A 14437-nucleotide genomic window follows, 5' to 3' on the forward strand; every position below is an offset into this window, starting at 1 on the left:
TTAAGAAGAAAAACCGTTTTAAGTCATATCGATTGACAATCTTTCCGCCTGCCCTTTTTTTTCCTTTTTTAGAATGAATCGTTATTGCTGCACTTTATTGGAATTTATTTTATGAACATCTTGATGACTGTTTGAATGAATAAATGCTTTTTTGCAGTCCATCACAAACAGTTTTTCGTATTTTTTTCTTACTATTGCTATCGATTATAATTTATTTTCGATAAATATACAACAAAGCAATAGCACAAATATCAATAAGAATTGAGGGCTACATATATAGATACAGTAATCAATATATACATATATTTATGTGTAATAAGACCGAAGTGATAGATCGATAACAATCTCGATAACAAGATATATCGATCAATATGTCGCTAATACCAACCATGCTCAAGTACACGCAGGGCAGGGGCAAGCTTATTGAGATTTATCCATTAAAATATTCAAATACATATCCACATATATTTATCGATAACAATAGCAATATATGTAGATATAGGTATAGGATAACATTATCCAAAATAATATTGCCAACATATGTATGTATATGTACATCAAAAAATATACTGGAAAATGTTTCACATAATATATCGAAAATATCATAGAAATTAATATGACTTATGTGTTGCTATATACTCGTATGCGGGTATATACTTACATACATATATGTACATAAATCTAAACTATATAGCTACCGCCATAATTGAAAAGAGCGTCCTTCTAGGAGCATTAAATTCTAATATTTTGAAACTATCGATTTTCTGGGCTCGATTTTTCATGCATCAATTTGTACACGACGGCCAGAGGTTTAGACCTTCTGATTCAGCCTCTCATGGAAGTAGAAAATTTACAACAGAAATGACGAAACACAAATTTCGCCTTATCTAGGACATGCACCGACATGCCTGCAGCGATTTTTGCTTTTATTTGAGTTTCTATGCTTTAAAATGGTACAGCTATTGAAAGATCTTTTTCATCAGCTACCAAAGAGTAGGTCCTTTTCAAAGAATTTTCATTGGAAGCGTTTTTGAAAGTGCTGCTCATTTTGCCGGCTGCGGTATTAAATATATTAATTATTTATTTATTGATTATATTATCAAAAAAAGTCATTTCAGGCACCTTAAAGGCATAATCTGAGTTCACTCCCCTAAGTATTGCATATTATGTTTACAAAATTTTTTAAAACCTTGGTTCGACTCCACCAGTTGCATGCTAAATAAATAATTATGATTGCCGACTTAATAGTCAACAAATACACGCCAATAAAGACATGTTCATTTACGTAGCATGATAGCTAAGAAGAAAAAAAAGTTAACACAGAAAAAGCAGAAAATAGTCATATTAAATGACAGCTTAGTCAGTGAGCTTAACAACTTCACTGTTGATTACTCATACGCCATGCCGCCCCGCATTTCGTGCTCGTGCTTAAAAATGTATGTAGGCAAGTAGTGTACATACAGTGCACACGAACAAATGTGACAATTGTGCTTAATAAAGAGCACTCAACAACACAGTTTCATAAAAAATTCAAAGTGCTAAAGGCAACAGCTAAACAGCGAAAGGCGCAACAGCCTGGCAGTTAGCAGGACGACGCGATAGTTAGTTTGCCTATAAAGCTGGTACATAGACAAGTTTTTATGCGCTTTTCAACTATTTTGCTATTTTTTTTTTTATCTAATCGGAATATTCGTCGATTGTTGTTCTGACTTTTGCTATGCAATGTTTTTTACTATTATGATGTTTAGTTTTATGTGCAAGGAGTGGAAGCAGTAAAAAGTTGGCAGACTGTTACTTGGGTTATTTTCTTTTTGCTACATGCATGCATACATATGTACATATACACTTAAATATCTATTTTTATTATATGTATGTACTTTGTTATTTACTATTCTTGTCTTAACATTTTATGCGCTGCATTATGATGGTGTTTAACAACAATTTGCATTCATACATATTTTATCGGCATTTTGTTTGCTTAACTGCGTTTAGTGGTATTTTTATTATTTACGCCAAGCACTTTTATTCTTCGTCAGTCCTACATAGTAGTTAAACTAACTCAGTTATTGGTTACAAAGTTAGCTAAACCTACTGAGCCATTAAATACTTGGTATTTGTCAAGTCATTATGAGAGATAATTACTGACCTTAATGCATGTAATTAATGTTGATAAACTATTGCTCAAAAAGCTCGCAAGAAATTCTCTCACAGTAATTTAACTTAAGTTTAAGAGAATACTTTTTATTTTTGGCATACACATGTGTACATATGTGTAAGTGTTTATACATTAATACATACATTATAAAGTTAAATTTTCGCGTCTTTCGAGTCATCGCCTAAGAATGCCTCAGAAAAGCCTCGGAGGCGGACTAAAACCGCGTGAGATGTGCTTTCGGACCAATGCATGCCCAGAAATATTTTGGAATACTATGGTAGCTAGTATGTTACTCTTTTAAGTATCAGTGATATATACTAAAGCGATCTAGTGTGCCAAAGAGGTGCTGCGTGTTCTGCAGTGGTTAAAATTTAACCAGGTGCTGAGTACAACAAAACCGCATCCTTATATAGCCGTAGATATATGGCTCTGTGGAAGTTAGATCAAAGGAAGCTTCCTTGGCTTCCTCGACGTTGAAGGGTTATTAAAAACGTTTGTTCCAGGTGACACTAAGCGCTCTCGGTTAGAATGGCGTTGAAACCAACTTCATTGAATTTAGCCACAAAAAGTCTGTTATAGATACGGTGACCAGATTTCTGTCGGAACATTTGTAATGCATCGAATTCGAACATACAATTTTGTTTTTAGAATAAAAAGACATAACCTCTTTTAATACAGTTTTATTTAAAACAAATTGAAAAATAATCGCAAAAATGTATACACAAAATATAAACGGTGACGAGAATGTCAATAGGGAAGAGACATTTTGGCAAGTTTTGGCTACTTTTCTCTGTTCGAAAATTTTTTTATTTATTTTTAATGAAAATATAGCTTACTATCTAAAAAACACACACAAAATTTACATAAATCAAAATTTCAAAACTTTGAATTTTAACAAATGCTAATCAAAATTTTAAACATTTTAAACAGATATTTTTGAATTGTTTTGAGTATGCCCCCTCAATTCGAAGCGCATGTTTGAAGTAGCTTGGACTTACCGTTGAGTTTTGTCAATTTTCGAGTTCGACAATTTTTTTTATGGAGAAAATGTGCAAAAAAAAATTACCAAAAACAATGGTTAGTCCAAGCTACTTCAAACTTGCACTTTGAATTGAATGGGCTAAAAAACTTCATACCCGGAATATTTCTAAGAAATCTAATTAAAAAGCTAAACATTTTTAGGAAACTTTGTCGAACTTAGCCAACTCTTGTACAACGTTTGAAATTTTGACTGCATGGGCTTTGTTAGCTAACGAGCTACACTTTCATAAAAAGTAATAGACATTAAATAATCTTTGCCACTGTATCTACAGCATACATTTTTCATATGCATGAATTTTTTGAGGGAATTAGTATTTCACTAAACTCAAGTTAGAATCGTTTCATGAAAAAAAAAAACTTAACAAGGAACAGAGTAAAACATAACCAAAGATCATAGAAAGTAAGGATGCTGGCTATGTTGATGGCTTCCTGTTATTTTATGTTCTTTCAGATAACGAATGTGCTGCCACATTTGTAAGAAAACTTAGGATCCTCGATACAATGACGCAATGCAACAACTTACTCGTTTGATCCACTTTCTTACTTACTACCACTTACTAGTTGACTGCCAACTATTTTTGTTTTGTGGAGATTTTTGCAATTTTTCCTAAAAAGTATAAGAACTTTACTTGATGCACTTACAAAAAATATCAGATCATAAATATTCATTAAAGGTGGTAAATGTCAGAATTTCAGCAGCAATGTCAAATTAGCTGAAGACACGCGAAGCAAGAGTGAAAAAAGGGTTACGAAAAGTGACTGACAAACGAGGAGAAAAGGAATTTTCCATATAAAAATTGTCAGCAAGTAATGGATGAATATCGTCAATCATAAAATTAAGAAATGCATATGCATATGTGTGTATTTACTAACACTCAAACAAATTGTGGCAAGAATATAAAGAGAATTTATAAAATGGCAAGTGCACCATAACCGCGTATGCAAGTTTGTATGCATACATACATATGTATGTACATTAGGGTGGTCCTTAAAAAAAATTGAAATGAACGATTTTTTTCAGTCTTACCCCTTCAATCGGTAACACCAATGTCATAGATATCACACATAAATTTTGGTCCCGATTGGAGAAGGTTAAGGCGTGTCGTGTCGCACACGGGCAAAGTTCTGATTCCCCTATGGAGACTCAAAAAATTAAAATATGTATTTTTTTCTTCATCTCAACCATGTTAACCGTCTCCAATCGAGAACAAAATTCGACTATAGTAGCATCGACGTATGTAGGGGTTGAGGCTTAGGAAATCTGATGTAAAAATTTGCTCCCTACATTTAAGGGCCACCCTAATAAACATGCATTAGGGTAGTCCAAGAAAAGAAAAATCGGAATTTTAATGCTACATACATTTATATGGAGAAAAAAAATTAATATTTATCGATCGGAAAACTTTGCTTCTCTTCAGAAGACTTCTAATAATAATACCCAATTCTTTATTTAATAATTTTTTTAATACTGAAGACTTTTTATTGGCCCCATTGCATTTTCTGGAGTCTTTCGAGGAAATATAGTTTTTATGAAAGAATAGTTAAATAAACGATTGGGTATTATCATTGGGAAGCTCCTGAAGAGAAACAGAGTACTCCGATCGAAAAATATGGATTTTCAAGAATTCTGTACCATTTCTACGAAAAGTTGTTTTTCTACCATATAAAATACATGGGAAACTTTGAGCGCATTGAGCGACCTCTAAATACTTTTTGATTTCAAAGTAAAAAAATAGGGGGATAAAATTCCGACTTTAGTTTTTCCACATGCATTTTTGGACCATCCTAATGTACATATACAATGTATACTAGGGTGGTCCTTAAAATATCAACATATAAATTTTGTATGACATCCACGAAATATTAAATATTTAAAACAAATATTTAGGGGTCGCTGCCGAGGCTTGAAAAAATTTAATTAAAAAAAAAAATTTCCAAAAAATCGAAAAGTTTTTTACTTGAATTTGATATAGTATTGAAACTAATTCATATACATATGGAAATTCATAAACTCGCTGAGGTATACTTGGTCAAGGTAAAAATTAAGTAGAATTTCTGCGATTTAAAAATATAGTTTTAAGTTTTTAAAAACTTGGCAGCGACCCCTAAATTTAATTTTTAATTTTCATGCAAGTCTTTATTTTGTATATAGAAAAAATGTGTATACTTATATTTTTAGGACCACCCTATTATTTATTGTATATGCACCTAGGCGTACAAACTTGCACACTACACTTTTATAAATATTTTTAGGACCACCCTCACATATACATAGATATGTGTATTTGCATGGCTAAAGCTATGCGCACTTTAATCTATTGAAGGATTCGTTGGCTGGCTGACTAAGTATTATTTGACTCGTTTCTTCGTGCACATCTGTACGTATTAAAATGCCAACAAGCATCAACAAGTGCGTGTGCACATATTTTTATCAAAGTGTGGTGGTGGCGCTGTCTCTTGCCTTGCATTTACACACAGTATGTATGTATGTATCAGTCGCTGCCGCAAGGACATGTGCGTATTTGCTTTTGTATGAACAAAATTTATGGCATGGCAATTTAACATTTAAAAAAACCACCTTAGTGTATAAGCTTTTATCGAAAGCACTGAAAAATGAAATAAAAGGGAAATGGAAAGAGAAAACAACAGGAAGTCTAACTGACAGTAGCAGATTTGGTTATGATAAAATATTCTGTTTGTATGCAAGTGTGTATGTACTAAAAGCTGCCAGAGGCGAAAGACTGACTAAGTAATGGCGTTAAAATTGTTTATATCTACGCGGAATTGTTTGGCTTTGAAAGTTGGAAAGGAACAGCTCGTTATCTTAATATACATAGGAAGCCCATAACTTATTTTCATTCAACGACCAGTTTTGTACGAAAGTCGATAGAATACTCACTAAAATCCTAGTAGAATTTAAAAATAACTGCTACAGTAGAAAACTAGTTTCAGTTCTTAATAAAATATAGGCTTTGCAGTGAATTCGAAGCTAAAGAATTTGGTGTTCCATAAAGTTTTTTTTTTGATGACGACGCAAATTGTACTCTTACAAAGCCCAGATGTCAATTATCGTACACCATGGTGTCTAAATTGTAATATTTCGGTACTGATAAATTTATGAATAGTTTATGAACCTTTTTCAGACTTTTTAAGATATTTTTTGGCGGTTTTTGTCAATTTTTTACGGAGTTTCCGGGTAGGTTTTTATGGTTAATTTGGATATGTTTCTAATTTCCAATCTCTTACTTCATTCCAAATAATTTTAATTTAAATATATGAATGTAGCTTAAAAAGGTAGAGAATAGCAACTTTAATTTTCCACCTTTCACGCTGGCTTCTGTAGGCGTATGCATATGTAAGAGTGTGTACATAAACACTTATGTGAGTTTAGATTCTCAAAATTTGCACAGCGAAATTCGTGTGAGCTACTGTAATTATAAATTATAAATTCCGTTTAAATAAGTAAAAAATTCAGCAAAAATTAAATTTGCCGCAAAACATATTTAAGCGCTTAGTTAAGTAAGTAAAACTCTACTCTACCGCGCATGTTTGTTGTTACGCTTGCAAATGCATGTGTGAGCAAGCGAATTCCTTGTAGACGACTAGTTCTTGTTTGTTTTTGCTTTTTTTTTCGTTGGCTTTTATAGCGCTTGTCTACGCATAAATTTGCCTTTAATTAACTGTGGACACCCTGTGGCGGTATTGGGCGGCTAACTGCTTGCATGGTCCATTGTTGTTTTTACATTTATTGTTACTTCCCTTTACATACCATGTTGTATATTTACATACGTAAAATGTTAGTTGTTTGCTCACCGAATGCCATAGAGTCTCGACGCCGTTTGGAAGGCCTACATCGAGCATTGGCAAATAGTTGAGTTGAAAAATATCCGTGCGTGTGTGTGTGCGCATAAAATCGTAGTACCAGCGCTATTGTTTTAGCATTTATGGTATGTCCTATTCATATTCGTGTTAGTCTCTGCATATCCTTACACGTGCATCTACATATGTATGTACGATGTCATGTGTGCAAATAAATTCACTCTTGTCGTTCGTACGCTTGCTTAGTTACTGCGGACAATTTACAATTGTGAAGCAAATGATTTTATATGCTGTTAGTTGTTAGCCGTTTTTATTGCCTCATCTTTCCAAGCATTGTTGACCTTGTTTATACAAATGTTTTGCCACAGGATTTCGCTTGGTAATAAAATAAACCTATTAAAGTGAAAGTAGTAATAATAAAAAAAATGCTTATTCTTTAAGGTAGGTTTGAGTAAAATGTTTTACACGACTACTTTAGGTTAGGTTAGGCTACCTTGGTTGCCTTGCTTGGTTAGAAATATCGGTTATATTTGGAGAGCACAAAAGTGTAGATACTGGCTGAGTACTGTTCAGGTAGACATTCATAAGAATATTGAAGGAATGAGCGTCGAAGAACTCTCGTCAAAACAGAACATTGGAATAGGCATTCGATTCCTTCACACCGTGGCAGTCGCAACAGTAATCGTTTGACTGAATACCCATTATGACAGCGTGAGTCCCCATCAGGCAGTGCCCGGTGAGAGTTCCCATTACACGTCGGAGCAGTGGTCGCTCCAAGCAGAGCAGAGGGCGATATCTGCGGTTATCCAACTAAGACTAGATATGCGTTGCTATCCTGCATGTGGGTTCCGCAGACCATGTTATAATTGCCGTTGGATAAAGTTATTTTTCCGGTACGAGCGGTACCGATTGCCGACAGCAAGGCACCTTTCCTTGCTAGTTCATGTGCCACACAGTTGCCCGGTATGTCTTTTGGCCTGGTACCAAGAGTGACGAAACTCCGTGTCAGTTGATTTAGAGTACGTTTACGTTTCATGACCACCTTCGATGTAGATTTGTTACAAAGAAGTGTTTTAATAACTGCCTGACTATCAGAAAGGATAGTTACTGCATGTAAACTAATAGGAGAAATAGTCAGCCATCTTGCAGCCGCGCTGATTGCTCTTAGCTCAGCTTGAAAAATGCTGCAGAGATGTGGCAAACGAGAATCGAGGCTAAGTAAGAGTTCTTAAGAGTATGCCCCACTTTTTACCTTCTAAACTAACCAGAAGTTATCTAAATCGGTGCACGAGATCAGGACTGAATCCTACTCCAATTCGCCTCTTGAAGGTATCTTTGTCTGGAAATGATTCCGTAGTCCAGTAGGCGAGACTTGCATAGTGCAGACGCCTGAAGTCTGCTGAAAGGTCTTACAAAATTCTACAGTGTAAGAACCTCGCATCGCTCCACTTGAAGCCGAAAATGCTTCAAATTAGCAAGCCGACAATCGAGACTTCGAGGTCCTTCAGATGGAATCCGACGTCTAATAGGCAACGCGATGCTAACACAAATCTTGTATGCTGCATCCGTTGGGAGCAGTTCGATAGAGGTAGCCGAAAACCGAGCAGTGCTCAGTCGACTGAGCAGAAATCTTGCACAAAAATAAATAGCGATTCGAGTTCTACCAAATCTTCTTTCTATTGATTTACTGATAGAGGAGAGTTGGGATATTTTCCGCTACCTTAAAAGGCAATAAGAAAAGTGAAAAAAAAAATTGTAAAACACAAAGACTGATACCTCCCCTGCCGGAATGGGTTAATACTTAGACCACATGGTTCAATGAATTTTTACTTCATGCAAGCTTTCAGTGGACATGGAGGCTTCGCTCAATATCTTCACCGTTTCAAAATAAAGTCAGACCGCTTATGTAAACAGTGTTCTGAAATTGAGTTCGCAGAACACACAATTTTTCATTGCCATGTACGCTTGGAAAAATGAGCGAGATAAATACAATGCAAATATGGACGAAAAAATAGGTACAGAAAATCTAAAGAGCACAGAACATTGGAAAATGTGTTATTCGGCCCTATTATGATTGTCGATGTCGATTGTCGATGTAATTTTTGCATAAAAAATAGCCCTCGTAAGTCCAACTCCAGCTACGCTGATCACTGTATATTTGCGAGGAACATCTTTCCTTAAAAAATACTGTCGTCAGCGTGGCTGCAGTTGGTCTTATGAGGGCCATTTTTTTGATGAACAAATGACATCGACATCGACGTCGACAACAATAATAGGGCGGATAGATTAATAGAACGAATTATGCGGTCGAAGAAACCGAATCTCTCTCAGAAACCTGAGAGGATGGATGTAGGAACAACAAGTGAAGGAAGTACATTCTACATAGGAAGGCAGAGATATACTACAAAAGACTGAGCTACTTGATGAGTAGCAACACTACTTCAACGACTGTTAAAAAATGCAATTCAATTCTTGGTAAGAGTGTCGCCTGAGAACCCTCTCAGTGCCTTAAAAACTCTGAGAGCATCATTTTGGCACGATTTCTCTGGGATCCCTGATATTATCTGAGTTTCCTTAAACCAATAAGATTTGTCGATGAATCTATTTAAGTTAGTAATTAGAATCTCCCTAGTGTTTCATGCTTCATACGTGCCAATGGTGGGCACTCGCAAAGATAGTATAGGACCGTTTCCTTACTTTCCTCTAGACTGGCACCGAAGGTTTTACGAAAGACCCATTTTGTTCCTCTGAATTTGATTTGCCATACTGTGTCCATATATTTTTCTCAGTTTTTCAGGTTTGAAGGTTGTTCTAACGTGTATCAGCCATACGTGCAAACTAAAAATGCAGTTCCCTTTTGATGAGACCGAGTGGAGTCATAAAGAGATGCTCCGGAGTAAGCCAACTTATCAGCTCTCTCATTTCTGTGTATGTTCCTATGGCCGGGAACCAGAGCTAAAGGCGTATTTGCAAATTCTGACTATTTTAGACTTAAGCCACTTAGTTTGAAAAGATGTATCGATAATTATTTTAAATATAATAAAATAAACAATTTTCTCTAAAAGATTTCATAAAGGCCTCAATGAAATATGGACGTTAGTAAAATATCACTCATACGCCATGTCACACCATTATTTCTTTTCTTTATTTTATTAAGAAATTCTTGTGATCAAATTAGCACACGAGTGAGCACATATGCGAAGTCTACATTAATTTTTAATGCAAACATTTCGCTGATTTTCCTTACTTTTCTACCCGTTGTTGTTTTCCATATTTTAATTAAAATTACACTTATGCTAACGCTTATGCTTAATTAATTACCATTATTAGTTCGTGTGCCACCATGCATACTAAATAAGTGCGAATATGTGGTTTTTGCATATACATATGTACCTACTGCTTACTGCCACCAAGGGCTGAGGTATATTCTTTACTGAGAAATGAAAATCCAAAGAATTGAATGCGCGAATACCTTCGCAAAGTGGAAGCTGAAGCAGCAGAAATTGCAAGAAGTGTCTTAATGCCGCTTAACAACACGCACGGTCGAACACTTAAGCGCACACATACATACATACACACATACACACATATATCCATATACTATATTGTACTGTAAGGACTTTATGCACAATCCGTTTTTTATGCGACGCAAAAAGAGAATATTTAAATTGAATTCACGGCAAAATGGGATAATGTGCGGATGCATACAATGGTGCGCGGATGCGATTGACAGTAGCCTTCGCTGGTTGCTAGATGAAAAATAGGTTGAGCATAAGGCAGATATGAGTTCATGATAATGATGAGGAAAGAAATTTAAAATATTTTTATATACCCAAAGTACCCAAATATTCTTAATTTTCGTTATATAAATTATTTAATTTTGGTTTTTCGAAGCATAAAAAAACTCACACACATTTAGTTGCTTCACTTGCATACATATTTTCTTAACTCTCACTTGGCGCTTAGTAAGCAATCTTCATACACACGTTCATACTTTGCTTTTACCTGAGCATTTGAGACCCTGATGATAGATGCCGTAGAGTAGCGAACCACAGTGGTCGCAAAAAGTTGGCCCACCAAATGTGAATGGTTCGAAATGATGTACTGTTTGTGGTGAATCCTGTGAGTTGTATGTCCGAATTATATTTTTTGTCAGTGCCAAATAATTTGTTTGTTGTTTAATTAAATTTATTTATATTTGTTTAATTTTTTTTTTTTGGAATTGTAGTTTTGAGTTTTAACAATGTCGTAAAAATAATTTTTTATTGTTTTATTTTTCATTTCCAAATAAGAAGAATCATTTTATATTATGGCATTTTAGAATGGTTAAAATGTTTAAAAAAATTGTATTTTTTTTGCAAATAAATTTAGCCATTTTAGTGAAAATTATTTTTAATTTTTAGTAAAATTTTTATTTCATGGTGCAGTATTTTTTTTGTAAAAGACATTATTAATTTGGAGTACCATGTTTTTGTTCAAGGAGTAGTATTTTTATATTATTTAAAGTTTTTTTTATTATTTAACATTTTTTAAAATTTAACAATATTTGGATTTTTTTTAGTAGTTAAATTTTTTTTTTGTTTAATACATAATTTTTAATTTGGAGCAATTTTTATTTTGTTCAAGGTTTAGTATTTTAGTATTTTTAAAATATTTTTATTTGTTTTTTGGTTTTAATTTGACAATAATTTGAGTAACATTGTTTTTGTTTGCATTATTAAAACATTTTTTAAATTGTAAATTAGACAAAATTTGGAAAAATAAAATTAGTATTTTTTTTTTAATTCAAGGTGATATTTTAGAATTTTTTAAGTGTATTCAAATATTTTTTAAGTTATTAAATTGACAACAGTTGTAGAAGTGTAATTTGATTGATTTTTTCGATTTTCATAGTTTTTTTCAGTTACGGTGAATTTATTTGAAAGTTTTTTAATTTTTTTTTAATTCAAAAGTAAATACATTGCAACTCACAAGTTTTAAAGTAAATTAATGCATAGATAAAAAACATCCGAATTTGATTATTTTGAAAAAAAAATAATTGAATGAATTGGTGCAATTTTTTAAAAAAGTTGATTTCACATTTTTATAATTTTTATATAAATTTTTCATGGAATTTTTTTCAAATTTAAAGTTTATAAAATTTTTTCGATAGATTTTATTTGTTGTTTTTGTTGTTTGCCAATTATTTTATTTATAAATTTTTTTTTACAAAAATTAAGTTGAAATCCCGAATAACGAATTTAAAGTTTTTTGTTTTTTTTTTGTAATATTTTATAAATTTTTTATTATATAAAAATTTTTTATACAAAGTATGAATTTTAGGTATGTAAAAGTAATATTTTCAATCCAGTTTTGTATTTTTTTTTAATTTTAAAGTTTTATCAAAGTTTTATTTATGTGCAACGTTTTCGTTACATAACCGAAAAAGATATTTCCAACCAATTACACGACCCAAACATTTGTGCAATCAATTCCATATCAGCGTTTATTGTTATCATAAAACATTGCCGTTTTTTTGTTGTTTTTATGATGCAGATAGTTGGCGCATTGTTTGTAATTGAAAGGAGATGGTTTCGACAGTGATTGCATTTTTATGAGTGAACAACAATATTTTTTTATAAATTTTATTTGCAGATAAATTTGCGATTTTCGAGTTGTGAATTTTACACATTTTTCGAATATGAAAGATTATAAAAAAGTGCAGTTTGATAGTTAAAAAAAAAGATTTGTATTTATTTATTTGTTGTTTTTATTTTATTGTCACAGTAGGTGTAAATATTACCGCGTAGTTGCACAATTTGCAGTAAGCAATAAATTCGTTGATGTTTGTATATTCAATTTTCGTTTTGATGTTGATGGCGTTGATTGCGTTGATGACGTTGACGTTTACATTGCGTTTTATTGATTTTTATTATTTTTTTTATGTGATCGTTGGTGAGGGGGACGGTCGGTGATATTGCACGCATAAAACGACACAAGACACGTAAGATGTGTTGCAGTTGAATGTTTTGATGATGTTGAGTTGTTGTTGATGTTGTGAATTGAAATGAAAGAAAGCATACCAGAAAAGAAGAAAAAATGTATACTATAGTATGTGAATATGTATATGAAGTTAACACTTGCTGCTTAAATTATACATAAGTGCTTATACTAAAATGAAATAAGATTTCAGCTAGCTCTAGGCGTCAGATATTTTTTTAAATGCTTTGATCAATTTTATGGCGTTTGAGAATTGCAAATATGCATCATTTCGTGTAGGGTTGTGCTTGTGCTGTATCTGGTTAAGTCAGAGCGTGTTTTCTTGCATATTTTTAGGCACTATCTGCAATAAGGAACTATCTGCAATAAGCTTAGGCGCATTTTGCACTGTCTTTCCTATCGAACAATGACATTTTAAGCTAATTAAGCAAAATTCGTAAGACTTTCGGAATTCGAAAATAAACGTTGAAATTGAATATGAGAAATTAAGCAGTGCGCGTGTGAAGGTGGAAAACGTTCCACTGCCATTCTCTCAGGCACACAACACAATTAAAAGAAGAAAAGTATGCAAGTAACTGTGCTACCATTGCACAGTGGTTTAAATCTGGAATTTAATGTACAAAATAGTACACAGCCTTAATTTTTCAACCAATTTGATTCCATTCAATTCAAATCAAAGTAGGAATTTTGAAGAGAAAAAATAGGAATTTTTAAGAGAATTTCTTCTCCCGTTCCATTTATTAAATGTAACATAATAATAACTAGTTGAGAACAATTGTAGGGTTTCCCTAAAACGAAAAAAAGATTCACAAGAAAAATTTTAAATATTTTAAAAATAGTTTGCTCCACAAAAAAAAATTTTGAGTTTTTAAAATCAATGCGAGCTCTTAGGCACTTCACCTAGGTTTTTTCTAAAACCAAAAAAAAAATAAATAAATTTGGGGAAACATTTAATTTTTTGTGTGATATTTTTCTCGTTTTGGGGGAACCCAAACAATTGTATTTCAACTAGTTTTTATTGCAAAACCTTTATTAACTTGCAAAGGAGAATCGGTTTTCTTTAAAATAGGTGCTTTTTCTGCACTTTGCTCAAACAAATTTAATATAATCAAATAAAAATTCAAAAATCAGTCTCAATTGCTCTCTTTCAAATTTTAAAGGTTTCATTTAAAAATAATTAATCAGATTTAGTGCAAAATAAAGGCTCCAGTGATTTATGAACACTCAATGCCGGTTTCGAACCACCGTGCATTGTTTGCTTGCAAGCTAAGGCACACATAGAGTTATCTTATGGAGTAAAATGTCGAAAATTCTGAGAATTAGAGTAAAATTCAAACCAAAATTGGCGCCGGTAGGCACATATCGCACGGCATGCTACGTTATATTATCTTTGCAATCGTCAGGAGACGGTTAAAATACAGTAAATAAAGTAAAATGCCTATC

General features: G+C 33.0%; 1 protein-coding gene across 1 annotated transcript in view; it reads right to left on the bottom strand.

The window, feature by feature from the left end:
- Positions 1-14437, bottom strand: part of LOC118742230 (protein kinase C, brain isozyme) — a 130057-nt gene that overhangs the window by 27491 nt on the left and 88129 nt on the right. Inside the window, exon 4 of the mRNA XM_036474141.1 lies at positions 11021-11135. Coding sequence (XP_036330034.1) covers positions 11021-11135 — 115 coding nt within the window. The remainder of the gene's footprint in view (positions 1-11020; positions 11136-14437) is intronic.

The sequence above is a fragment of the Rhagoletis pomonella genome, unplaced genomic scaffold (assembly GCF_013731165.1).
Source record: "Rhagoletis pomonella isolate Grant_MI unplaced genomic scaffold, Rhpom_1.0 Rhpom_scaffold_00007, whole genome shotgun sequence".
In the NCBI taxonomy this organism is placed as follows: Eukaryota; Metazoa; Arthropoda; class Insecta; order Diptera; family Tephritidae; genus Rhagoletis; species Rhagoletis pomonella.